General features: G+C 42.8%; 2 protein-coding genes across 3 annotated transcripts in view; both read right to left on the bottom strand.

Annotated features, from left to right (window-relative positions):
* Positions 1-662: 662 nt before the first annotated feature.
* On the bottom strand, positions 663-15,602 carry TXN (thioredoxin). Its single transcript, XM_014834486.3, has 5 exons — positions 15,328-15,602; positions 10,301-10,405; positions 9,813-9,872; positions 1,611-1,676; positions 663-877 (listed from the first exon to the last, which is right to left on the bottom strand). The coding sequence occupies exons 1-5, from the start codon at positions 15,349-15,351 to the stop codon at positions 815-817; spliced, it is 318 nt and encodes a 105-aa protein (XP_014689972.1). The 5' UTR covers positions 15,352-15,602; the 3' UTR covers positions 663-814.
* A 4,043-nt stretch (positions 15,603-19,645) lies between these two features.
* The window catches only part of TXNDC8 (thioredoxin domain containing 8), a 48,671-nt gene continuing 40,557 nt past the window's right edge, over positions 19,646-27,759 (bottom strand). For both annotated transcript variants that reach the window (XM_044779067.2, XM_070519029.1), the window contains one exon: positions 19,646-19,666. In XM_044779067.2, coding sequence (XP_044635002.2) covers positions 19,661-19,666 — 6 coding nt within the window. In that variant the 3' untranslated portion in view covers positions 19,646-19,660. The remainder of the gene's footprint in view (positions 19,667-27,759) is intronic.

The following is a 27,759-nucleotide window of genomic DNA, read 5'->3' as shown; positions in this document are numbered from 1 at the left end:
ATGGTTTTCATTATCATACAAATTAAAAACTTTCTTCAAGCATTCGTCTAGCCCTTTGCTGTGTCTAGAACACAAACACTTAATGTTCTTTGAATGAAATAACTGGTAACTTCTACACCCTTTACCACTCAGGTTGAAACTTCTATCTGGCCTATAAATCAGTTCCTCAGCAACTTTGAGGGAATCAAAATTCCCATGGTAATATTTCTGGGAACTCCCTTGTGAGCTGACCACGAAGAATTCCCAATTGATACAATAGGACTCAGTCACCATTAGCAAAATTAGCAGCTCACTATGACCTTTGGGACAGGAATCTCAAACTAGAGATAGAGAATTCCTTCATGGGTGGACATCAATTTTGGTGATGCTGATCATTCAGACAGCACAGGGGCTTTTCCTGCTAGAACAGAATACTATTTATTTTCTCTGTTCATAAGGGTCAAAAAATAACAGAATTTTAACATACTACTCTATTATCTGCACTGCTCCCAACAAGATTTTTTTCTAGAAATACACTAAGGTAGTAATAGTAGGAAAAAGTCTTAACAGCCTATGAGGTTACTAAAAACTGATCAAGAATATATGAAAATAATTAGGACATTAAATATTATCTAATGGCCACTTTTCATTTATTTTGAAAGCTATTCAAAGATACCAGACAGTTTTAAAAAGGGTAGAATTAATATTTTATTGTCACTTATAATCAGATGGCAGTTGGGTATATAGTCTTCATACTTGATCTTTCCTTTTTGTAAATAAAAAAAATTACAAGTTTTAAACAACTGATGGCTGGTCACGTTTTCAGAAAACACGATTAGATTAATCCCTTAATGGTGGCTTCAAGTTTTTCCTTATTAGCTCCAGAAAACTCATCCACCTGTTAAGAGAACATTGAATTGACATTAGATGTAGCATAGTGTCCCCATTTTGTGCCTAAGATATGATCAGAGAATGGGAAAGAAATGGGAGGAGGGGAAGGGAAGTATAATCTTAATTTAAAATTAACATCCTTGGGGGCCGCCCCATGGCTGAGTGGTTAAAGTTCTCCACGCTTCTCTTCAGTGGCCCTGGTTCGTGGGTTCGGATCCCGGGTGGGGATCCACTCCACTCATCAGCCATGCTGTGGAGGCATCCCACGTACAAAGTAGAGGAAGACTGGTACAGATGTTAGCTCAGGGCTAGTCTTTCTCAAGCAAAAAACAGGAGTATTGGAAACGGATGTTAGCTCTGGGCCAGTTTTCCTCACACACACAAAAATTAACATCCCTGGGTAACACAGCTCTTTTAAGTTAAAAATAAAAAATAAAAACTAAGAAGAAAAATCCTCAAAGTCTCAAATACAATTTTTTTTTACAGAAACACCTCTTAATAAAGACAAATGCACTTCATGATAGAAATACGAAGCACCAGTCACAGAGATTTTAGTGACCAGTTCCAGCAAAGATCAATTTTCAAATAGATGTCACATTATGTACTTAAATCAATGAAGAATGACATATTTAAATAGTCTTAAAAACACACAATGGGGGCATGCTTCCCACCGGGAAGGGCTAAGTCCATTCAGTTTCTTCCTTTACGACATGTTTTCTTTCAAGGTCAGATGTACCTACCTTTTGCCCCTTTTTAAAAAACTGGAAGGTTGGCATGCATTTGACTTCACACTCTGCAGCAACATCCTGAGGGAGGGGGTGCAGGAGGAGAGGATGAGAACAAGACTGTGAATGCTGAGCTTTGACAGAAGTAACCCAAGCCAGCATCTTTTTCCTGTTACATACCCACATCTCAGCATTAGGACTTTTTTTTTTTTTTGCATATGAAAATCAATATAAGGACTATAACAGCAGCACAAAAGCCAATTTGGTTATATTCTCAATTACAATTCTTAACGTGTTTGCTCCTCTATGAGGGGCACCCACAAGCAGCATGCTACCAGCATCAGATACTATACATACAGTGATTCACTAAGTTGTGTAATCAATTCTATCTCAGCTATTTCAAGTATCATAAAGGAGCAATAAAAAATTCTGCTGTAACCGCATTCAGGATTTTAATCTTAACTATTCCTCAGAATTAGCACCTCTTGTCTTTCCTCACGGTTTTTCCAATTTTCTTAAGGGAGTGATCAGAGAAGATGATCATAAAGGCTCCAGTCCATTGTTAGCAAGAAAAATTTATTTCCAAGAGAATTGTTCAAGAACAGAGTCACAGTAATCTAAAGGGACAGCTCCATACCGGTTTTTCTGTCTATTTTTAATTAAAAATTCACTTGGAGGTTCTCAAATCTGGCTGCATATCGGAATCACCTGAAGGGAACCACAAATTCCACACACCTTGCCTCCCCCCTTTAAATCAGTATAAAGCGGGACTCCTGGCTTGGAGGAAAATGGATAAACTTTTAACATTGCTAACTGGGCTAGTTGGTGCACATTTTCTCTTCTCCTAGATGTGGCTCTTATCTAAGGATTTTTCTGCAGCTCAAAGGTCATGGCAGTCTCAAGCGTTTTTCAGTCTCATTACAGGAAGATGAAGTGAGAGGGCAACACCACACACGCAATACGTTGTTCACACGGGGTTCGGAGGGAAATGCCATGAATATGGTTTGGTTCAGACGAGAGTTTCAGGTGAAGAGGTCCAATAAGGATTGAAAATGTCAGCTTGGCATTCAAATAAGGAGGACAGGAAGGAAAGGCAGAACCTCGCAGCGCCTAAGAAGCAAAAGCTGGGAAGGACAGCAACCGAGGAGGCAGAACTCTGAGAACCAGAACTCGGAAACCAGAGGCTTCACGGGAAAGGAAGGTCAGCTATAAACACCGTGGTGGTTTCTAGTTTGTGATTCGGGAGCAAGGGGCATAGGAATTAAAAATGGAGTGGCCTCCAGGAGATGGTACACACCGGCCTAACTTCACCTCTTCCTCTGAGACTGCAAAGAAAAGCATGACTTTACATCCTCAGGAATTTGCGTGCGGACTGTTGAGAGCTTGGGCAGGAAGCGTGGTGGGCACTACTATTGAAGAGTTCTTTCCAGAGAACCTTTACTTTGTCTTTAAATGCACCAGGACAGTAATGGCTGGAATAAAAATGGCTAATACTGAATGCCTACTATGCTGCAAACACTGAATATTCGCTGAAAGCAAGAGTTACAGGGAATTACCAAGAAATGTGAGAAGACTATCAAAATGAAGATGACAAAGTTTTAACTGCACCAGTTTACTACTCCAGTGGCTCCCTTGTAGTATGAGCATCCAGGATGGAAAATCTGGGTGAAGAGTTGACAGCAAGACTACGAACTGCACATGTCAAAGGTCCTGGACGAATTGTGGATGAGCAATCAAGAAGTCTAGAAGACGGCAAGTTAGAAGGAGGGAGGGACTAGTTTAGCTAAAAGGTTAATAAAAACTGGTAGTCTATGGGGCTGACTCTGGTCCAGATATGAAAAAGAGAGGAAGACTGGCAACTGATGTTAGCTCAGGGCAAATCTTTCCCAGAAAAAAACCAAAAAATCAAAAACCCTCTGAATTGGTTTACCCACTAGCAGATATCTCTTGAACTTGAATATCTGGGGACACCGGGCTTACCCCTCATGGCACTGGAGAGCAGGTGTCTACTACAATCCCCACCCTCTCTACGTGGCACCTGTAAGCCACCAGCTGGATACCATCTTTCATGTACGCAGGTGGCAGAAGCCTCAAGAGGAGGGTGTTGGTTTTGTTTTTACATCCACGGTGGGAGGGCAGTGGTCCAGGAAGAATGAGCACCCTCTCCCCCACTTCTAATCATAGAACCAGGCTGGAACGGAGCTGCACGGCATGTGAAGGCACGCAAGACATCAGGACCTGGACACTATCACAACTTTCAGACAGGAAAAGCCACTCCCAAAGCTTTATCAGCAGAAAATAAAGGGTCCCAATCAATAAAGTCATAGTTTAGTCAGTGTTTTCAGATTCTGGATGCCTTACACCTCACTGAGCCAGAGGTCAGCATTCCTGCATTGATACAACTGCTTAACTTACAATAAAATCATAAAAAAACTGGAAAAAAGATAAAGGCTCACAAAGAAGTGGTGTCAAAGCTTTAAGATAGATTCTTGGTGTGTTTTAAATGATGTTCATGCATTTTATTTTAAATTGCAGTCAGGTCTTTAAACGGTAAGTTTTTAGTTTAAGCATTCAGCATTGTCACTTTCCTTGGGTGTGAAAGTGATTTTTAAAGGTGACACAGGATTTCGTACTATAATCCCCCATCCTGGGCTTTTAGGTTATTTCCAACTTATGTCCATCCTTATGAATTAAGTTCCCAGACACATCCCCAGGGCAAAAAGCTTAACGTGGAATTGCTGGGTTTAAGAAGATCATTTTCATTTTTAATTAATTTCTATAAGTATAACCCACATTCAATGCTTTCCTTTATAAAACCCATGTTAGATGCAATGAAACACACATAGACACTAGGTGTAATGCACATACAATGGACTTTTCCCCATGAAACCGTACACAGTCATTTTTTATGGTCCAATAGCATTCCTTTATGGCTGCATCATCATTTTAACTAATCCACTAGTCAATATGTAGGAGGCTTTGATTTTTGCCTAACGTAAACACTCTAATCTTCTATATAAATATCTCTACTTCCTGGTTCAATTCCCATCGCCTGAAGTAGAATTGCTGAGAGAAAGAGCATGCTCAATTTAAAGGCTCTAGATATATACTATTAAACTACCTTCTAAGGAATGTGTGTCAGTTTATCAGTATTCATCACGATTTCTGCCACCCAGGTTAAGACTTTTCATGTAATCAAATCATCCATCAGCTCTTCCCTACCCATTTCATTAAATGCATGGGCTTTCTTCAATTTAGCATCAAACAACTTTAGTTCTGTGACTGAACTTTTCCAGGCCCATGTCCTCAATGGCAAAGGAGAGAAACAGTTCAATTCTTAAGACTACAAGAGACAAGGTGTTTCATGCGCTTGACGGTGTCTATCATTTCAGTACTTTTGAGGATTTTGATGTTTAAATTTCTACTAGATTTTACTTGGGAATAAAGGTAGAGTTGCTACATTTTAACCCCAAATGGTTAATCATTAACACCCGGTTCAACAGACCTGGTTCTGTTTTTTGGACTTTCTCTTCTAGTCCACGGATCAACCTACCTAACTCTGTTTAGGCGACCAGCCTCTTTTAACTAGTGCAACTAACATACTTTATTTTTATGGGGCTTGTCCTTTCCCATCCTCCACAATTTCATCCCCCCAATTATTATTTTTAAATACTTTCCAGGATTTTCCTGACTATATTATTTCAGAATATCATGATCAATTTCCCAAAAATGTCAGTTTGAGTTAGACAATTTTGGGAGTACTGACATTTTAACAAAACTGAGTCAATATCTAGGAACACAATATACCCCTATTAAAATTTTTTATGGAACTTGGTAAAGTTTAGTAGTTCCTCAACTAACATTTGATCGTTACTGTCTAAAGTTAATGTCTTTTTTGTTTTGTTTTGTTTTTGAGGAAGATTAGCCCTGAGCTAACCACTGCCAATCCTCCTCTTTTTGCTGAGGAAGACTGGCCCTGAGCTAACATCCATGCCCATCTTCCTCTACTTTATATGTGGGACACCTGCCACAGCATGGCTTGCCAGGTGCTGCTGTGTCCACACCCAGGATCCGAACCAGCGAACCCTGAGCTGCCGAAGTGGAATGTGCGCACTTAACCGCTGAGCCACTGGTCAGGCTCCTAAAGCTAATGTCTTAGTTTTCTTTTGTTTTCTACTTCTTGTTCGACAGACTAGTTGCCTATTCGTGTAGTGATCTGAAAGGTATGCATACTTCAAAATTTAATTACTTCTGAGGTTTTAAAAACATTCATAAGGCTAGCTCAAGCCCTAATGACATCCTCACTTCCTGGTTTTTTTTTATAATCTAGAATTTAAAAAAACTTACATACAGTAAAATTGACTTGGGGGAGGACATACAAGTTCTCCCAGTTTTGACAAATGCATAGTCATGTCACAACCACCACACAATAAGGATACAGAACTGTTCCCCAGTCCCTTGAAATGTCCTTCAGCAGCTCCTTTGAAGTCAAACCCTCCCCTACCCCACCCCCCGGGAACCACTGATCTGGTCACCATCCCTGTAGTTTTGCCCATTTGCAGATTTTTATTAGTTTTTATTGGTAAGAGTAACAAGACCACATTTACCTTATTAGTTTCATTGGTTTCTAGCTTAGCCCTCCATAGAGCTGAGACAACTTTCAACTTGCTTTAGTCATTTCTGTTAATTCATTCCTGGCTGTGCTAATTAAAATGGAAACACATGGCATTCTGAAAGGCTGCAAAACAATCAGGTCAAAATTACTCGGTTTCTTATTTTAATTTACAAAATAAGTACCATGCCCTGTAGAGAGTTGGGAGTAGAGTCTCAGTCTTTCATTTTCAAAAGAGCTGGTACTCATACTTTTCTATGAATTCAAAATTATTTTGTGTGTGTGGGCCAAGCCCGTGGCCGAGTGGTTAAAGTTCCACATGTTCTGCTTCGGCGGCCTTGGTTTGCAGGTTTGGATCCTGGGTGCAGACCTACTCCACTCATTGGCCATGCTGTGGAGGCATCCCACACATAAAGTAGGGGAAGGCTGGCACAGATGTTTGTTAGCTCAGGGCTAATCTTCCCCAAGGAAAAAACAGGAAGATTAGGGGCTGGCATAATGGTTAAGTTTGTGCTCTCCACTTCAGCAGCCTGGGTTTGCAGGTTCAAATCCCAGGCATAGACCCACACACTGCATATTAAGCCATGCTGTGGCAGCGTCCCACACACAAAACAGAAGAAGATTGGCACAGATGTTAGCTCAGGGTGAATCTTCCTCACCCAAAAAAAAAAAAACAAATTTGTGTACCACATATTATGTCCATGCCTCCTAACTGTCCATTTAAATCTATTACACCTAAAACAATTTTTTCCAAATGTTTAGTGATCCTTCTACTAAAACTGTATGCTGTTCGCCCCAAAGACATTATAAATGTAAAGTACCCTGGGCCTGAAATTTAAGGTCAGCAATTATCTGCATAAAAAACTAATTCATTTAACATTCCATCTATTTAATAATGACCTAATATTCAGAAATTGATGCAATCTTTATCCCTTATCTGCATTCTTTTAGAGTTGAAATGAGGTGACGGTTTTACCTAGAGTTCCAAAGCAACCAGAAGATCCACTCATGTCATTCGTAAATTCCTAGGGGAAAAATAACTCCTAGTTGTTCAATGAACCTGCTTTTTGTGTAAATTTCCTGCCTTGCTAATTCTGCTGAATGGCCAGGTGAGTAGGAGCTGACAGAGACTACTGCTACGTGTATGTGGTGACCAAAGGGTGCTGGAATGAGTTCAACTTTTAACTCTGCAACAGATCAATAAGGCTAGATAGTATAATAATACTCATTAGAGATATCCAAAGGAAAAAACTGCATGGTGCTCCATCCTTAGAATATGGAGGCAAAGTGAAAGGCCTCCAATTTGTGAGAGAGTCACTCCAAGGTTTGGAATTTGCAGGGTGATCATGAGTAGGCCACCCAGACATGACGGAGGAGCCCTGCCACACAGAAGTCCTTGACTGCTCTGCATACCTACTTCCCAAAGGATTTGGACTGAGGCAGAAAGAGCACCTGTCCTCGGTCCAGCATGGTCCAGGGTCAAACCCACAGGCTCTGTCTCGGCTGACCTACTTCTCCTTGCGTGCTGCAGTCCCATTATTTGTTCAGTGGAGGTGCTAATAAAAAGTGTCCTTGTAGTTACTGTGGGGATCACCTGACCTAATGCACACACAGAGCTTACCGCGGCATCTAGCACGTTATTACTTTCAGATAAAATCTATTCAGTTGCTATGACAGGGTCAGTACCAGATGGAAGTTTCTCTAGTCCCTTCCAGGTGACATTTTCACCTGGTTAAGGTGACCATATAGGAAAAACAAGAGTGTAAGTTAGGTTATAAGAGGGAGCAAGGCTTTTGTTCACAAACACATGCTATCTACTCTCACTTCTTTGTTTAAAACTCTGGGACACATCAGAACAGTAACTTAACAACCATACAACATTCACTGATTCCGGACCTACTACATGCAGGCAGGTATGCTAGGTGAAGGGAAAACAAAAGTGAATCTAACAGGGTCCCTGACCCCAAGAAATTGACAGGGACTAATGGTAAAGGACAGACACAGAGAGATCATTATAGTAGTAGCTAATATCACTGAGTACTTATCACGTGCCAGGCTCTTCGCAGGTATTATCTCATTTAACCCTGATAGCTGGTTTATGATGTTGGATTAACACTGCCTTTTTACAGAGGATCAAAGTGAGGCAGAGAAAAGATAAATAACCAAGCCTGCCCAGCTAAGGAGGCGCAGCTGGGAAATAAGCAGGCAGTCCAGGTACAGGATCCTCCCCATTCTATTACCACAAATGCAAGAGGACAAGCGGGGCAGAGGACATGATGGGGACACGGAAATGGAAACTAACCTAGTCTGGGGCATAAAAGGGGTAACTGGGATTCTGGAGAAGACGTGAAGCTGATGACTAGGAGTTCGTCAAGGAGGAAAGGAAATGAGATGCCAGGTAGAGAAGACAGTGCCAGCAAAGGCAGGAGTGTGGAATCAGAAAATGTGCCGAGAATAAGCAATGTGATGCTGGCAGGTCCTCACAGGTTTAGAAAGTACTGCCATAAACCTTTTAAAACTAACCTTTCAGTACCTTTCTTAAACATTCCATGTTTGCTCCCTGAATAAGCAACCTTGGGAGGCTGAAGGGGCAGGGATTAAGATCTGGACAGAGAGAAGAACCAAGGGAGATGAGCCTAAAGCAGAAGTCACTGAGACAGGATGAGAACCAGGTGCAGCGCATCAGACCCTAACCCCCTCCGGCCCCGCTGGGGCTAACGAGGAAATGCCCACACAGCTGTAAAGAGCCCCTGGGTGACCCATCTTGCTCAGGCCCTCCCAGTTCAGGGGGCTGTGTGAGAGCGAGGCCACGTGCTGGGCACCGGACCTGCACCCCCAGCACAGAGCCTCCTCTCAAGTGTGTGCTTAAGAGCATCAGCTGGGAAGGCAGACCACCTCATTTGATATCCTGGCTCTGCCACTTCCTAACTGTAACTCCACGGCAACCTCTCCGTCTTTCAGTTTTCTCCTCTGTAAAATGAGGATGATGCCGGCACCAAGGCTGAAATGAATCGAGACTTGTAAAGGACCCACAACAGTGCCAGCACATATAGCGCTAAACAAGCATTTGTTAAATCAAACCAACCCTGGAATGTCCCCCAGATTACCCTCTCAGCTCTCTACCAGGAACCCTGGTGTGTGTTCTTTAAAACAAATGGGTTTTCTAATTGACTAAAATCAACCAAGGCACTTGTGAATATACTTCCTTGTGTCATTAATTCACAACCTTAAAAGGAGTCCTCCAATTTGCTGACACCACCAACTCTGTCAATTGACTTATCACAGCCAAATCTAACTTCTACTTATTGAGCACCTCAGAATGTTAGGTAGAATTATGTAGTATTTCAGAGAGATCGGTGACTGGGAAGGGACAGAAGCCACAACCGTCTGTCGTCATGCTTTCTTTAGGATGTGAGGGCTATAGCCCTGATATCTAGGATTAAGCCCATAGTTGGCACAACTACCTGTTCTTCCAAAATAGAACTTTTTGGCTAGGGTTGTGGTTCTAGTAGTATTTGACATGTTTATGAAAACAAGCACTGTGCGATGCAGAGGGAAAGGCCAGGGTGAAAGCTTGGTTGTGTTCTTAACTTCCAGCCACGTACCTGACAGTCATCCACGTCTACTTCAAGGAACACCACATTGGAGTACTTTTCAGAGAGGGACTGGAAAATTTAAAAGGAAAAATCCACCAAGATTTAGAACTGGGTAACAGCAATCAACACACTCAAGCTTCTTAAATGGAAACTTAAAGTATAGACTAACTAAAGATCCAAAAATTTAGACCAAGGATCAGGGAAGCATAAAGGACATCAGTTTTCTCTGAATCGAATTTTTTCTAATACAAAATAATTTGCTACATCAACTTTTGAGGCCTAAATTTCAAATAGGGCCCATGTTTGGCTGGAAGACAACCAAATTAACTTCAAAAGTGGTCTTCAATGGGCTACCTGTGTAAAACTAAATTAAGTTGTTATACTATTACTTTTAGACCAAAGATCTAACAAAAGACCCCCAAAGCTTTTGAACTGTCCTCCTTTCCTAGCTTTGTGACCACAAATCTCATACAAAGGAGAAGTTGTTTAATACTCACATGAAAGAAAGGCTTGATCATTTTGCAAGGCCCACACCACGTGGCTGAGAAGTCAACGACTACGAGCTTTTCTCCTGCACTGTTCAAGGCCTCCTGAAAAGCAGACTAAGAAGGGAGAAAGGAAAGTGTAAGGTAAATGGCTTCATTTCCAAAAGCCCTGGTTAAACCTGATAAAATGTGACACAAAGCACGAATTGGAGGTCCTGCTTTCAGGACCTAATTTTTAGTAAAAAAACCAAATCAGAACAAACTGTTGGAAGAAATCCTACAGAGTGTTGTAGTGTTACCTGATAAGATGCAACAAGTATAATGTATATAGTGTATCGACATTCGTGTCTTCACGAATTTTATAAAATATTGTTCATTAATCTATAGCCAAACTAAGCAAACAAAAGAAAATAGACATTTGTATTAAAAATGTTTCCACATCAAATCTAGGTATATTTATGGTCAACATTCACTAAATGCTTATCGACTGATCAAAGGGGCCACTTCCATTGCAGCCACCAAGGCAGAGAACTCTACAACGAAGACACCACAAGTTAGCTTTCTTTTTAAAAAGAGCTAACGCTTTTTTGATTAAACTATTTTCTACGGTAGAACACGCCAAAAGCTCAAAAAAATATCAAGGAAAATAACCTCCCCAAACCCTCACACTCAGACAATCACTGTTGACATTAAGCATATTTCCTTGTATTCTTTGCAATGGAGTTCCCAGAGTCGAGATCATACTGTTTATCTTTGATTTCTGCCCTTTATCTCCACTCTGCCCTCATTGTGGACCAAACCAAAGATAGTTTTAGTTCCTCATGAAGGGAATTTCCTTAGATGTTATTTTGCATAAGCAGTGCATGTTAAATACAATTCCACCAGCAGAAATGATCAAGAAATCCCTTCCCACCAACCTCCCTGAATAATTAACTCACGGTCTTGACACTGTAACCTAGGAACCCAACCTTCTAGTTAACAAGAGACTTGTTTTTACCCACAATTAGTCAGTCAGTGCTGATAAAAAGCGGAGCAATGAAGAGAAATCAAAACATAAAAACGTGACTGAAATCTAGGTTTCTTCTGGGGGAAAAATGCTGGTCACGTTGGCTTAATTGAAACGAACATCCCCCTCCCTTGAACGCTAAGAACCCTATCAGATCTGGTCCAGTAAAGAAGGAAAGTAAATAAAACACCATTAAAAAAAAAATCTAAAGTGAATTCCTCTGAAGTACAGTTCCTTCTCTCAATTTCTGATTTCCACCTTATTTTTGGGGGGAAACAATTCCCAAGCGGTGTTCCTGATAACGGTTAAGTCATGATGGCACTAACTCCCATCCCACCTTTGGATGTGGGGAGACGTGTCGGGGTGCGGGTGGGGGTGCTAAGCCACAGACAGTAAGCCACAAGGAGAGAAGTTATTATTTACAAATCATTTGTAAAATTACCGGTTTTCCAGCTGAATTTCACTCACAGCCTTCCCTAACACGATTTTTTTTTAGGTCAAACCAGCCACTCTTCACTGCAAGGTCCAGGTAAGACAGGAAAAAAGTCAAGGAATGACAACATCTGGTCAGATCAACACATCTGTTTGTGAACACGGTTGGCCTTCCGTAAGTACTTGCAGGGATTACTTTCAAAACAGAAGCTATTTCAAACACCCTCAAGGGGTCCCCAAAACAATTCTGAATCAAAGTCAAGCAAAACGACCTAATATTCTGAAAAGAGACAGGCAACAATAACTTTTGGCTTAACTGAACATGAGTTACAGAGCCAGGTGTGTGTCGACGTCACGACAAATTCTCTTCTCCTGATACTTAAAAAGTTTGCCTAAAACAGACATCAGTTTAAAAATGATTCAAGATTATCTAACTAAGAAAAAAACCACAATTTTTAGCTCCTGGAAACTAACAATGAGGATTAATAAAGGTACCCATCATGGACACAAATATTCTGAACACAGAACACTATAACTGGGGTAGATAAGAGCAGAAACTAGCATCTCTTTTCCTAAACATACCCATTCCAAAGGTAATTAGTTAGAAGAGTGGACGTAAAGCATTTAGTAAAATGCCTGTGTGTAGAAGATAGTTCAATAAACGGCAGCTGCCATTCTTGGGGGGAAAAAAACGGGGTGTTGATTTCTTTCTCATCACATTTATGATCCATTATCCCACTCATGTCTGAAATAGATCCCAGTGGCTCTGAACTACCAACACAGCGCCTCTGAGTTATCTCAGATGGCCAGTGGCACCAATTTAGTCCACCAGGATGAAACTCTAAGGTGCATCCAATATTTACAAGTAATGTTCAAATTCGTTTAATTTTGATTAATGACTCTGGATCATAATTTTGAAGATCAACTGATTATCAGGGCCCTTGGGCCCCAGACTGTAGTGCCTTTTTTTTTTTTTTAAAGATTTTTTATTATTTCCTTTTTCTCCCCAAAGCCCCCCGGTACATAGTTGTATATTCTTCGTTGTGGGTTCTTCTAGTTGTGGTATGTGGGACGCTGCCTCAGCGTGGTCTGATGAGCAGTGCCATGTCCGCGCCCAGGATTCGAACCAACGAAACACTGGGCCGCCTGCAGCGGAGCGCGCGAACTTAACCACTCGGCCACGGGGCCAGCCCCTGTAGTGCCTTTTTGAGTAATGAATTTCCTGTCACCCTTGCACATCTTCTCACTGATGAGGGGAAGAGCATGTCATATTTCTGACAACTAAAACAGGGAAGGGCTGAAAGGCGTGTTCCAGGAATCAATCCATTTTCTGTTTGTCCTGTATGGATTCGGAGACAACTAATACAGGCCACTCAAAGGTCTGCTTACTCCTTCAGTGGGTTCTCACCGGTTAGGTTACACTGATGAAGCTGGCAGACGCTGGGGAACAAGCCCTCCCCGCACAGACATTTGTCACTCAGTAGGCATTGAATCAAAGTACGTAGAAGAAAACCCAATATTAAGGATCTCTCTTTTCAACAAATGACAGGGTTGCTAATTTTAATATAAAAGCTCACACAAAAAAAAGCTCCCAATAGGAAAAATCGATAAGGACATGCAGATTAACAGACTACAATTAGCCAATCAACATGTCGGGGGAGAAAAGTTCAGTCACAATCACTCAAAGCTACTCAGATTACAGCGAGATAATTTTTCTTACTAATGATTTGGCCAAAGTTATGGGGGAAAAGTCAGCGTTGATGGCGTGCAGTGAAATGAGAATTCTCATGTTTCTCGCCGCATCTACAAGCCTTAAAAAGGTCACATCCCTTGGGGCTGGCCCCGTGGCCAAGTTCGCGCGCTCCCGCTGCAGGCGGCCCAGTGTTTCGTTGGTTCGAATCCTGGGCGCGGACATGGCACTGCTCATCAAACCACGCTGAGGCAGCGTCCCACATGCCACAACTAGAAGGACCCACAAGGAAGAATACACAACTATGTACAGGGGGCTTTGGGGAGAAAAAGGGAAAAAAAAAATTTTATTAAAAAAAAAAGGTCACATCCCTTGACCCAACCACCATACTCCAGACCCCAACCTGAGGAACAGCATGAACTCTGTACAAAGGTTGTGAACAAAATATTCACTGAATCATGGAAAACTGCCTAAACATCCAGCAAGGTGTTCAGATACTGAAATGATTACAAAAGCTTCTAATTACATGGAAAGTGTTCCGGCTAAATTAGACGGAAAAGAAAAAAAGCTCAGACACAAAACAGGACACATAAAATAATCTCAATTACTCTGGTTGCTTCTAGGAAATAGATCTCTCTTTCCAAATGTTCTACAATGATCATGTATGTTTCCTGATTACAAAAGTAACAAAAAGATAAGGGATCATTACAGAGAAACTTCTGTTTCCCGAAGCCCATCCCAGCAGCTAACAGGTCGGGGCACTGACGGCAGGGGAGGACCCGCCTTTCCCCTGCTTTACTGGGGTGGGGGGTAGCGCAGGGTAAACGCTTTGGAGAGGTCTCTCACTGTTCCAACATCAATGGTCTCTTACTTTCCTTTCTCTGGGTTTAACAAACATTTGAGTGGCTACAGTATACCAGACACAATGTTAGGCTCTGGGTTTTCCAGGCAGGAGGGTATCAGCCTGGCCACGACTTTCCAATATGGGAACACTTTTTGCCTTGGACATTCCTAAAAGGACAGAACCACCATCTGGGTACCCGGAGGCCAACGAGCACACAGACGGGCGCGGCTGCTCCCAGGGGAACTTCTGGCTTCTGCAAATCCCACTGACTGAGGGTGAATCACACATGGGTAGAGCAGCGGAGTCCCCTGGGCCCAGCCTTGGGGACTGAGTCATTCCAAAGCCGGCACTGCCGGAAACACGCCCAGCGCCGCAGGAGGAGGAGTCCCAAGGGCTCGACGCGCACCTCACTTCCTAGCGGCCACCTGGGCCCCTGGGGCCGGACTCCTACTTTCGAGCAGGGTCTCCAGCCCGGGACCGCCCCCTCTGCGCGGATACAACACCCGTTATCTCAGCGGCCCGGCAGCGATGAAGGCAGCCGGGAGTCTCCGGCCTAGACCCGCTCCCAAGGGAGCTCACTCCACCCAGCGCGGGTGGATCACGCCGCTCACCCAGGAGGGAGTGGCGGCCAGCAACTCCGTGCTTTCTCCAAGGGGCCCTCCATCTCCTGGCCCGGACCCGTATCGGGATACAGATGGGGCTAAGGGGGGCCTCCCTCCATCCCCTCACTCCATCAGCGTTTCCTGGACCAGGGGATGCAGAACGCGCAGTGGGGAGACACCCGGGCGCTCCCCGCGCGAGTGCATCCCCCGGGCGCACTGGGCGCAGGCAGCGCTGGGCACCCCGACTCCGCCCTCCAGGAGGCCCTCGTCTCTCTCCGCGCTTCCTCCAGGGCATGCTCGACCGCCTCGGGCGCACCCAGGCCCGGGCTTCTCGCAGTCCCAGGCCGAGCCGCTGCGTCCCCTTCGCCCAGGGATGCGGACGGGCGGCCTGCCCACCTCCGGCCCATCGCCTTTCCCAGCGACGGAGGGTGCACGGCGCGCCCGACCTTCCCCGGGAGCGCGTACCTTGCTCTCGATCTGCTTCACCATTTTGGCTGCTGGAGTCTGACGAGAGACCGTAAACAGCGATGGAAGCGGATCCAAAGAGTCGGACGGAGCTTGGAGCGCGCGCAGCCCTCCTTCTCTTTATACAACAGGGGCGGGGCGGGCGGGCGCGCGCGGCGTGCGTGTGGCGGGGGCGCGCCCGCTCTAGCCTCCTGCGCCCGCCAAGACTCCGCGGCCAGGCCCCGCCTCCCGCAGCCGCGGAGCCGCCGGATGGGGACTGGACCACGGTCGGGGGCGGGGCTGTCGCCGGCGCGGGGCGGAGCTCCAGGGCACCCCCCCACCACCCCGACCCCCGGCGCCACCTTCCCACACCCGAGCTGGGAGTGGGTAGTGGTGGGGGCCATCGAGCGGCTTAAAGGGCGCGTGCACAGTGCACCGCCAGGGGAGGCGGGGAGGCGACGGCCACACTCAGAGCCACAGGGTCACCTGGACAGGGGTCAGCCAGGCTTACCCTTAAGGCCTGGCTGACCCCAGGATCGAGAAGGTGCCGCCTAAACCGGGCGGGATTCCTCGAGAAGGCCCGCCACGCCCCTGCCCTCCATTCCCGGGAACCCCACAAAGTGCTGAGTAACGCAGACCGGGAAGTCAGTCTCTCTGCGTGTGCTCCCTGCCTCCTTTCCCAAATTGCCCGCGCCCATTCTGTTCTCGTCGCTCCTTCCCGTTCTTTCGCTTTCACCGATGAAGCTGAAGCTGCTGCCTCAGCGTGACACAGCAGTTTAGTGCCGTAGAGGTGGTCCGGCACCTGGCTGGGCCCCTGAGGACCGCACAGCCGCGTGCGGGCTGTGAGTGTGGCCAGAGTGATGCAGTCGAGACCCTAAGCAGGTCCTGACCGCCGGTGCCTCAGTTTTCCTTTCTGTAAAATGGGCCTCATGATGCTCTGTAACTCGTGGTGGTGTTGTTTGAGGATTAAAGTGCTTGTAAAGTGACTAGGACAGTGCTTGGCCCATAGTAAGCACTCAATAAATAGTTATCATGATAGCTGTTGTGAGTACTAATTAGGCTTGCTTGGTGTCATGGAGGCCATGTTGAGCTTGGCGACTGTATATTTCTAATGGAATCAGTACACACATTTGTGTGAGTTTTTTCTACCAGTGGTAAACCTGGAACAGAGAAGTGGGCCGTTCGTGTTGATACAGGGCTGCGTTTGGCGGACTGGGTCAGGCAGGACTGGGGATAGCGGAAGGTGAGTGTGGTAGCTGGCACTGTGAAGCCAGGCGGGCCTGTCAGCAGCTGGAGGCGCAGATGGAGAAGCTGTTGGGCTGGAGAGAGGAGTGAGAGCCGGAAGGCTGGAAAGGAGGGATGATGTTGGGGTGGGAGGATTCAAGCATGTATTTTCAGAGTGGAGGGGCTTGGATGAAGCCACATCTAAGTGTGACTGGCTGGGCCGGTCTAACTGCTCCCTGGCTTCCCCCCCAGGGCCCCTGGCTTCCTTCTCCCTGCTCTTTCCAACAGAGAGGAAGGAAGAAAACCAGAGGTTTTGAACCTATTGTGCAAAGTTTCCAGAGAGGTGAGGAGCACAGGGCCATGGGTAAGATATAGACAAGGGACACATTCTAAGGACAGTCCTAGACAGAGGAGTTTGGACTGGCCTGAATGCAGCAACCTTCCCATAGACAGTAAGGACTACTGGGGCAGGGAAGAGGCCTTATGGGGTCCCAGGAGCAGAATATATAACCTGCTTTTCTGCTGCTGTGTCTTCAGCCAACTTATATCCCAGCTTCTGGGCCTATTAGTTGGTACATTTACATGGGAGGTGACATTAAATAATTGAGCTCTAGGAAGGGGAGGAACAGATCTCTAATGGCCATCCAAACCACCCTCAGCTGACTTCTCTCCAAGGACCTTCCAAATGACTAGTGACTCAGTTGGAGGAGGTCCTGACTCCCTCCCACCTTCGCAGGACCAGAGTAGAGTAGAGATGGGGGATGCTACAATTCGAGGGAACTGGGAGGCAAGAGTGTATGTTAGGAGCCCAGATTCTGCGATTAGATTCCCTTGTCCTCACCCCCACTCTATCACTTAGTAGCTGGGTAACTCTAAAGTCTAAATAGCCTTTCTGTGCCTCAACTTCCTCATCTATAAAATGTGGAATTTATGCTATTATAAGAGTTGAGTGAGCTAAGATATATGTAGAGTGCTTAGAACCATGCCTGATATGCAGTATAAACTATGATGACAGGCTATTAAATGAGATGGTGAGGTCCCTCTGGAATGATGGCAGAGGCAGAAGAGACTGTAAAACCAGTGTCGAAGTCCTAAGTAAATGAAGTAATCAGGAACTTAGTAAAGATCAGTGAGCTCTATAACATGAGTCTCAAAGTAAGAGCATTTTTCTTCCTCAGTGTGTGAAAGCAAAGTGGGCTAGACCTGGCCCTACCTAAAGAGGAAGGTCCCCTGCCTACAGGGACAGAAATTTGAGTCCTTAGGATTTCAGTTGTGGCAAGGAGGTGACATTCTGTGAGGAGAGTGAGGTGCGGGGGAATTGTCAGGGACAACCCAGTGAGGGAAGATCCGTGTATGCAGAGAGCTAAGGGTGAGAGGAGGAGAGAAAGGGTGACGTACAGCCCTTCATTTGGGGGGTTGGTTCTGTGTATTCGAATGCTCAGTTGGAAGGAAAAATTCCAGCTCAAACTGACTTAAACTGGAAAGAGAATTGGTAAATCTTATTATCAGGAATTCCAGCGGTCTAAAGGTGTCACAGAGGCACCATCTCTCAATAGTTTCATTCTCAGTGGATTCTCCACCTTATGTAAGACTAGCCCAGGCAGCTCCAGGCTTAGTTCTTACCAGATTAGTATCCCAAAAGAAAGAGCATTGCTCTGCCTTGTTCTAGTAAATGTCCCAGAGGCTGACCTTCATTGACTTGAGTTGGGTAGGGGGAGGCCTCAGCCTTGCTTGAATCATTTTGACCAGGAGTAAGGAAAATCCAGGGGGTTACCAGAGAAGGGGGAAATGGATGCTGGATAGGCAAAAGTGATGTTTCCATGTCATCAAGAATAGCAGAAACAAGTAGTGTGGATGATGAACTTGCTTCAGGTTTCTGGGTCAGCTCAGTCTGAGCCTCCATGGGGGACTGGAAAACCAGGTTTGCTGTCTTTGTTCAAATTTGAAGAAAAGGCAGCTCCAGGGCTTCTGAAGCAAGCTTTTCTCAGATCACAGATTTCTGTAGGTGTGGCCCTTGACCACCTCATTCAGCATAGCAAGGGGTGCCAATGATACTGCAGACTCCTGGACCACACCCAGAGAGGCATGGAATCACAGTCTTTTGAGGTAGATCCCTGGATCTATATTTTAGAGAAGCATCCCAGGTGATGAAGTATACTAAGATTTGATAGACTGCCCTGAGATCTTCAGAGGGAGGCCAGCATTAGTTAAGCTTGAAGACTGTGTCAAGCAAGAGAGTAGAGATGAGGACACAAAAGAGAAAACAGTGAGTGATATCAAATTGGGAAGCTCAAAATACCATGGTAAAGAAGGTGGTTGAAGGAAAAGGAAGAAACATATATGTACAGAATAATCATTAAGTGCAAGGCCTGGAGCTGGGGGTGTGGCATCATTCTTCTCAACATCCCCTAGGACATAGATATTATCCTTCTCATTTCACAGAGAAGGAAATCGAGGTTCGAAGAGGTCACATGGTCACACTAAATGCACACCGCCTCTTCTACTCTTCTCATGAAGGGGAGGAAGTGCCAGCACAGTTTTCAAGCCAGCCCGTCCACCTATCTTGGACACCCTTCCTTTCATCAGTGAAAAATATCTAACATTCCTTATGCTAATTTACAAACTCTAACTATAAGGATATTTGAATAGTTTGCAGAAACTCCCTCTGGAACATCAGTTCCTATTTGGGGATTTTCAAATGCTCATTCAAACCCCCCAAAAGTGGACACCTGATTAGGGTACTTCACATGTTAACTGTTTAGATTTTAGAAATGAATATACATATAAATATCACATTTTTAATGCTACGTATTCTAATGTAAATTTCAAACAGTATAACCACCCATGTGAATCACCTACCCCACACACCACTGCTCTTTACATCCCCTAATCTGTTGCAATCATCCCCACCCCTGCCCTCTCAAACCCTTGGCTGTTCACCCTGCTGGGACCACTTGGACCCAGCAAGTCCCACTGCATTCTTAACCTCTTCTCAGATGTTTCTTTTGCATTCACTGAAACTTCTGCTCTTCTCAAGTGCAGGCTCCGTTATAAGTCAGGGCCAGGAGGTCAGGCAAATGCTTCTCATTGCTGCTTCCAGGTTCTTTCTCCTCCTTCAAAAATCTCATGGCTATCTCTGTAAAAAAAAAGAAAGAGACTTACCCTTACCTCACACCATACAACAAAATCACTCAAAATTTACTATGTGACTTCTAAAAGAAGATGTTGGAGATAATCTTTGCAACCTTGAGGTAGGCAAATATTTCTTTGGCAGGACACAGAAATCCCTGACTATAAAAAAAGAGTTGGTAAGTTTGACCTCATTAAAATTAAAAACCTCTGCTCTTTGAAAAACATTGTTTACAAGAATGTGAAAAGGCAAGTCACAGACTGGAAGAAAATACACATATGCATATACAATACGTATACCTAACAAAGGATTTATACCCAGAATATATTGTGGAGGACTGGAGTTGGCCACCCCAAGATATGTCTCTTTGGCATGAGGATTATTTTGGGCTGGTTATTTTTAAAAACTGCGGACAGGAAAGAAACTCTGAAAAGTAGAATTTACTTAGCCTTTGTTAAGAGACGTTTACACTTGTAAAGGAAATCTCCATCTGTAAAGGTGTCTCTCTCTCTGTACCAGGAAGAAGGAAGGATGACCTTATCTCTAGAAACTCTCATCAATGTGGAAGGCAAGGACTCAAGCCTGCATAATAACCTGATTCTTGTTTACTGTGCTTGTCTGGTAATCTCCCATAACTGACTCTCCCCACCCCCAACATCCTCCTTTGTCTTTAGCTGAGGGTGGTATTTAAGATAAGAACTTCTGCCATTTTGGGTAGTTGCTCAGTTTGCCTGAGCCTCTCCAATGTATACATGATATAAAGCTTTGTTTAATTCTCTCTGTTATTCTGTCTCATGTGAATTTAATTCGTTTTCTGGCCAGAAGGACCCAGAGCAGGTAGAGGAAATGTCTTCCTCCCCTACAATGTAAAAAACTCTTACTACTCAATAAGACAAACAACTGGTAAAAACATGGCAATAGATTTGAATACCTACTTCTCAAGATATATGAGTCACCCATAAGCACATGAACAGATGATGCTAAACTTCATTTGTCGTCAGGGAAATTCCAGTTAAAACCACAATGAGATACCACTTTGCACCCACTAGACTGATAAAATTTAAAAGAACTGATAATACCAAATGTTGGTGAGATTGTGAATTAACTGAAAATAACTTCCATACACTGCTGGTAAGAGTGTAAAATGGTACAACCACTTTGGAAAACAATTTGGTAGGTTTTTTAAAATTATGTTTTAATGAAGTTATACATTTACCATATGACCCAGTAATTCCACTTCTAGGTATTTACCCAAAAGAAATTTAAAAACATATCCACACAAAGACTTGCATATGAATGTTCATAGCAGCTTTATTTGTAATAGCCCCAAACTAGACCCAAATGTTCATCAGGAGGTGAAATACTACTCCAGTCATGCGTTGCTTAACAATGGGGTTATGTTCTGAGAAATGTGTTGTTAGGCAAACATCACAGAGTGTACTTACACAAACCTAAATGGTATAGCCTACTACACACCTAGGCCATTTGGTATTAATCTTTTTTTTTCTTTTAAAGATTTTATTTTTCCTTTTTCTCCCCAAATCCCCACAGTACATAGTTGTGTATTTTTAGTTGTGGGTCCTTCTAGTTGTGGCATGTGGGATGCCGCCTCAGCATGGCTCGATGAGCGGTGCCATGTCCATGTCCAGGATTCGAACTGGTGAAACCCTGGGCTGCCAAAGCGGAGCGCGTGAACTCAACCACTTGGCCACAGGACTGGCCCCTATTTAGTATTAATCTTATGGGACCACGCTCATATATGCGGTCCGTTGACAGAAATGTCGTTATTTGGCACATGGCCATACTACTGCTATTGCTAATAAAAGTGATATATCCATACAATAGAATGCTTCTCAGCAACAAAAAAGAATGAACTCCTTCTGTACACGATAACATGGATGAAGATCAAAAATACTATGCTGAGTGGAAGAAGCCAGAACAAAAGACTACATACTGTATGAATCCATCATATGAAGTTCTAGACCAGGTAAGACTAATATATAGTGACAGAAAGCAAATCAGTGGGGTGGGGGCATTGCAGAGAGGAGAGGGGAAACTTCTTTGTGGTTACATAGATCTATACATTTTTCACAATTCATGGAATGATGCGCTGAAAATGGCTACATTTTATTTATTATGGGTGTAAACTATACCCCCAATAAAGTTGATTTAAACAATAAAAACGTAGTCTCTGAGTAATCCTTTTAAGGCACAAAAGCCATCCTTAAGACATTAAAATAATCACACAAGGCAACAAAGATGGGATAAATTGGAACGTTTAGGCAGTGCTTTGCTTCAGGCCACATAATTTGAAACCCTGGCTAACTGAAAGAGACAGTGCATTCAAAAGTAAATATTCCTTTTATAGCTATTGTAGCCTTTAGATAGAATATCAGATATTAAACATACATAATCTAATTGGGAGACTGACCATAAATACCCTAAATCCAGAGACGTGGAGCATCATTGAGGGAATAATACAAATGAGTAGAACCTGATGGACTGTTTATGAAGGACACTTGGGGAGAGTCTGAGCCATCCACACTAATGCCTCAAGGGCTAAGAAAGCACCTAGCTAAGAAAGATACAGTAAGAAGCCTCACACCCTAAGATCAGGTAAAAGACAAGGATGTCTGCTCTCATTGCTTCTATTCAACGTCATATTGCAAGTTCTAGCCAGAGTAATTAGGCAAGAAAAAGAAAGAAAAGGTATCCATATTGGAAAGGAACAAGTAAGACTATCACTATTTGCAGATGACGTGATCTTGTATATAGAAAATCCTAAAGATCCTAAAAACTGTTCGAACTAAGTAAGTTCTAATAGGCAAGTTCAGCAAAGATGCAGGATAGAAGCTCCATATAAAAAATTCAAAAAGAATGAATTACTTGGATATACATTTAATAAAAGAAGTGCAAGACTTGTACTGTGAAAATTGAAAAACCTCATTGAAAGAAATTAAAGAGTTAAATAAACGGAAAGATATTCATGTTCATGGATTGGAAGACAATATTATTAAGATGACAATGCTTCCCAAATTGACTTATAGATTTAATACAATCCCTGTCAAAATCCCAGGTGCTTTTTATTTGCTGAAATTGACAAGCTGATCCTAAAATTTGTATGGAAATGTGAGGGACACAAAATAGCCAAAACAGCCATTTTGTTTTTTAAGGTTTTCATTTTTTGCAGGGGAAGAGTTGCCCTTTGCTAACATCTGTTGCCAATTTCCCTCCTTTTTTTTCCTTCCTTTCCCCGCACTTAGTTGTAAGTCCTTTTAGTTCTTCTGTGTGAACTGCCACCACAGCATGGCTACTGACAGACGAGTGGTGTGGTTCCATGCCCAAGAAGTTAACCCTGGGCCACTGAAGCAGAACATGCTGAACTTTAACTGCTAGGCCGTCAGGACTGGCTCAAAACCATCTTGAAAATGAAGAACAAAGTTGGACGACTCACGCTTCTTAATTTCAAAACTTACTCCAAAGCTTCAGTAGTCAAAACAGTCTGATACTGGCAGAAGGATAGATAGATACTTCAATGGGATAGAATTGAGAGTCCAGAAATAAACTCATAAATCTATGGTCAATTGATTTTCAACAAGGGTGCAAGACCATTCAATGGGGAAAGGATAGTATCTTCAATAAATGGTGCTGGGACAATTAGATATCCACATGTAGAAGAATTAGGTTGGACCTTTACCTCACACCATTTACAAAAGTTAACTCAAAATGGATCTAAGACCTAAATGTAAGAGTTAAAACTGCAAAACTCTTAGAAGGAAACATAGATGTAAATTTCTGTGACCTTGGATTAGGCAATGATTTCACAGATACGACACCAAAAGAACTAGCAATCAGATAAAAAAATAGATAAATTAGGCTTCTTCAAAATTAAAAATTTTTGTGCTTCGAAAGACACCATCAAGAAAGGGAAAAGACAGCCAAGAGAGTGGGATAAAATATTTGTAAATCATATTTCTGATAAAAGACTTGTATCTAGAATATATAAAGAACTCTTACAACTCAACAGTAAAAAAGACAACTCATTTAAAAAGAAAGGGCAAAAGATTTGAATAGACATTTCTGCAAAGAAGATATACAAATGACTAATAAGCACATGAAAATATGTTCAACATCATTAATCATTGGGGAAATGCAAATCAAAACCACAATGAGATACTACTTTACACCCACTAAGATGGCTATAACAAAAGACAGACAATAACAAGTGTTGGTAAGGATGTGGAGAAATTGGGATGCTCATACGTTGCAGGTAGGAATGAAAAATGGTGCAGTTGGTGTGAAAAACAGTTTGGCAATTATTCAACAAGATAAACAGTTACCATATGATCTAGCAATTCCATTCCTACCAACAAAGTTGATAATATACATACACACGAAAACTTGCACATAAATGTTCATAGCAACTTTATTTTTTTATTTTCCCTTTTTAAAAATTAAGGTCTAATTGACATATAACATTATATTAGTTTCAGGTATACAGCATAAGGATTCCGTATTTGTATACATTGTGAAATGATCACCAGCAGCATTATTCTTAATGCATAAAATGTAGAAACAACCCAAATGTGTATCAACTGGTGAATGGATAACAAAGTGTGGTGTATCCATACACTGGATTAATTTTGGGCCATAAAATGGAATGAAGTTATGATACATGCCACAATATAGATAAACTTTGAAAACATGCTAAGTGAAAGAAGCCAGACAAAAAAAGATCACATATTGTATAATTCCATTTATCTGAAAAGTTCGCAATAGGCAAATCCATAGAGTCAATAAGTACATTAGTGCTTTCTAGAGGCTGAGGGGAGGAGGGGAATGGGGGATAATTACTAGTGGGTACTAAATTTCTTTCTGAGATCTTGTAAATGTTCTGGAATTAGATAGTAGTCATGATTATACAACTATGACTATCCTAAAACTCAGTGAAGTGTAAAACAAAAATGGGATAAGGATATCTGTTCTGCCTTTACCAAATCATGTAATGGAAATATATATGCTTTGTAAATTATTTTTAAAAAGTGAAAGAAGAACAAATAAAAATCCTTTCCACAGAAGCCAGGTGAGCCCAGTTTCTGTAACTGTACTTTGGAAACCTTATCTCTGCAAAAGGTATGCGTTAATGTGGGTAGAATATCTTTGCTCAATGACATTAACTATTGGTCTAGAGCCAAGGGTGACCCTGACTCTTGTCGGGAGGATGACCTCCTGTTCTACAACCACCGATCAACCAGGAAGTACATATTTTTGATTATTTGCTGCTTCCCTGCATGGGCATTGGTGTTCCAAATCAGTCAGTGGCACTCTATTAACAACCCAGCTATGCCCAATTATTCCTATGAGCAGGTACCCTTTAAGGGAAGGAGACTGGTCCCATAAAAGAGTTTTCCGTGGTTGGATACTTAACACATAAAAAAAGAGCAGTTGAAATACATAGATGTCCAGGATGTCTAATTCTAGAACTATTTAGAAATCACTTGACTACAGAGAAGTAATTAAAGGGTCCAAGAAGTACATTCAAAACTATTTCTGATGTTGGCAACTTTGAGAGTATGGTCAAGGAGTCACAAGCCAATATATAAATACATTATCAGTAGGATTTTTATGTCCTATTGGCCTTTACCTCTTGTTTATCAATGTGACTTGGCAGCTGTTTGTGAGACACATGTTCTATCATGATCCACCTCCCAGGGGGAGGAAACAGGGTTAGTCCTTGAATTAGAGTCTGTATCAGCAAAAGGGAATTGAAGAAACAACAAAATTTAAAAATGTATCCTTGTCGGTAAGTTTAACCAGATGTGGGGTCATCTTTGTTTTGCTCGTAAAGGATATTTTTACCCCAATAAAGCACTTGGAGTTTCTTCATTTCTCCTTCCACTGCTATTGCCCTGGTTCGGACCACTTCATCTCTTACCTAGACCGTGGCCATGCTCTCGTAACTCATCTCCCTTCTAACATGTTGCTCCCCTGTAATCCATTTTTCACACCACAATATGTATATCTGAGCATGTTTTTCCTTTACTTGAAACACTTCAATGATCTTTCCATTGCATCATGCTAACACTGACCATGGCCACCATCATATATGGTCTGATCCTTCCCTATTCCACAACCTCATTTCATGCCATTTTCGCTCTCATTCACTGTATCTCCAGGCACCTCATGCTTATCTCAGGTCCTCTCTCCAAGCATGTTCCGTCTAAAGTTCCCGCTTTAGAGAAGGTAATTGATCACATCTAAGTTCCTTTGTGTGAGTTTGGAATCCACTGGGAAGAAGACGCATGAGTCAGACCCACAAAGATCAAAATATCAAATTTATTCCTGAAAACGCTGGATTAGAAAACGACTTAGATGTGCAGCTATAATCATTCCTTCTTTGGAGCCAAAATTTCCTTTTACAGATACAAGGACTGAGGAATAGGGGCTTCATCCCTGCTTACTTCAGGCCCCTTTCTGTTTTATTTCTCGATGATTGCAGAAACTAGTAAATACTTTGTCTAGCAATAAAATGGCATGTTTTATGGAACCAGTTACCATGTTAAAACAATTCTTAAACAATTGTAGAGGCACTGAGCTTTTCCTCCTCTTTGATTTATCACTTATGCAATTTACAGGAAATTTATTGTAGAGTAACTTACACGTAGTCATTTTCTCAGGAAACATGTTTAGAAGATCATTGGTTTTTCTGGAGAAATCTGATAACTGAAACATAATCTGGCACTGTCCTACCTCCCCCTGCAAAACCAAACACCAGTAAGTCACCATTTAATCCTGAGTTGAGGACAGAGTTTTGTGAAATATCCCCTTCTTGAACATTATCATAAAAATTATTCATAGATGTCAAACACATGTTATTATATATAACTTTTAACCATTCCCACCTGAAAACAAGCCATGAGCTCTTGGTGGAAAATATGGTTGATTGACCACCACAGATTTACATAGGAAACAAAAAATGAACTGCAAGGTAGCTGAATTAAAAGTTAATTTGATGTGTACACTCTCTGATTTTGGAACAAATCATGCCCTTCAGGAAAAACAAAAAGTGTGGTTCCAGAGTTGCTTCTTTTGGTAAAGCTTTCCAGACTGCTTGGAAAGCAAATGTTCTACTACTACGTTGTAACAGAATAATATTGGAACATGTGCATTTCTGTATCCATTCCTTTAATATTACTACCCCTTCAATGGCCATGTGAGTCTCTTGGGCGAGTACGAATATTCCTTTGACGGGGAGGAGACAGAGATGCCCAAGTGAGGTGATTTGCCTGAAGTTACCAGGGATGCTGCAGGAGATCCTGGATCAGACTCCGCCTAATAAGGATCCAGAAGTCGGAGGCCTTGGTCCTAGGCCTGGCTGTGACTATTCTTCATTCTAGACAGCCTCTCACTTGCATGTTGGGGGAAAACCAATTGTATCATTTAGACCTCTGTCTGTTCCAAGTGACAGGAAGCAAACTGACCTAGAAAAGGGAAATTGGCAATTCCAAGGGTGGGTCTGGCTTCCGTCATGGCTTGATGAAGGAGGTTGAGTGATCAGGCCCTAGTTTCTCTTTCGTCTTTTGTTTCTACATCCTCTGATTTGCCCTATTTTCAGAACAGCTCCTTCACTGTGGTGGCAGTTGCAAACCTAAATTTCTAACACTTCAAATCCAGTGAAAAAGAGCAAAAATATTTTTTTCTCAGGAGTCCCAGTCCAGGTTTTATCATGTCCCATTGGCTCTGATGCAATGGATCAGTCGATATAGCCACATGTTGGACCAGGCTGAGGTCACATGCTCCACCACTTTGGCTAGGCTGGGACAGTGAGAAGTAGGATCCTGTAGAAGGAGACTTCAAGGACCCCTCAGCTTCTTTAGTAGAATGGCAGGCTTTGGTTTTACTGTCTCTCTTAGATTTCACGAGATACAGGAGCAATACTTTTCTTTGCAGAAACCAGGGTATGTGAGAAAAGAGGAATGGATGCTGAGCGGAAAAAAAAAATCCACCACCCCTTTTTTAGTAGCCTGTTCATGTTTGAAATTGTCAATTGTTCAGAGAATCTTTGCTTCATATTTGGCTTCCAGAGCTATGCCAGCTAT

The sequence above is a fragment of the Equus asinus genome, chromosome 10 (genome assembly GCF_041296235.1).
Source record: "Equus asinus isolate D_3611 breed Donkey chromosome 10, EquAss-T2T_v2, whole genome shotgun sequence".
Lineage (NCBI taxonomy): Eukaryota > Metazoa > Chordata > Mammalia > Perissodactyla > Equidae > Equus > Equus asinus.
Note: the sequence above shows the minus strand (reverse complement) of the source record. Positions and strands in the feature narration are given on the sequence as shown.

What these genes read in the sequence shown, in the direction of transcription:
- TXN (XM_014834486.3), bottom strand. Translation starts at nt 15,351, where the DNA reads ATGGTGAAGCAGATCGAGAGCAAG. An exon ending in TGAAGCAGATCGAGAGCAAG is followed by an intron (nt 10,406 to 15,327) that starts GTACGCGCTCCC and finishes CTCCCTTCTTAG; the next exon opens with TCTGCTTTTCAGGAGGCCTT. An exon ending in TTTTTAAAAAGGGGCAAAAG is followed by an intron (nt 878 to 1,610) that starts GTAGGTACATCT and finishes TTCTCTTAACAG; the next exon opens with GTGGATGAGTTTTCTGGAGC.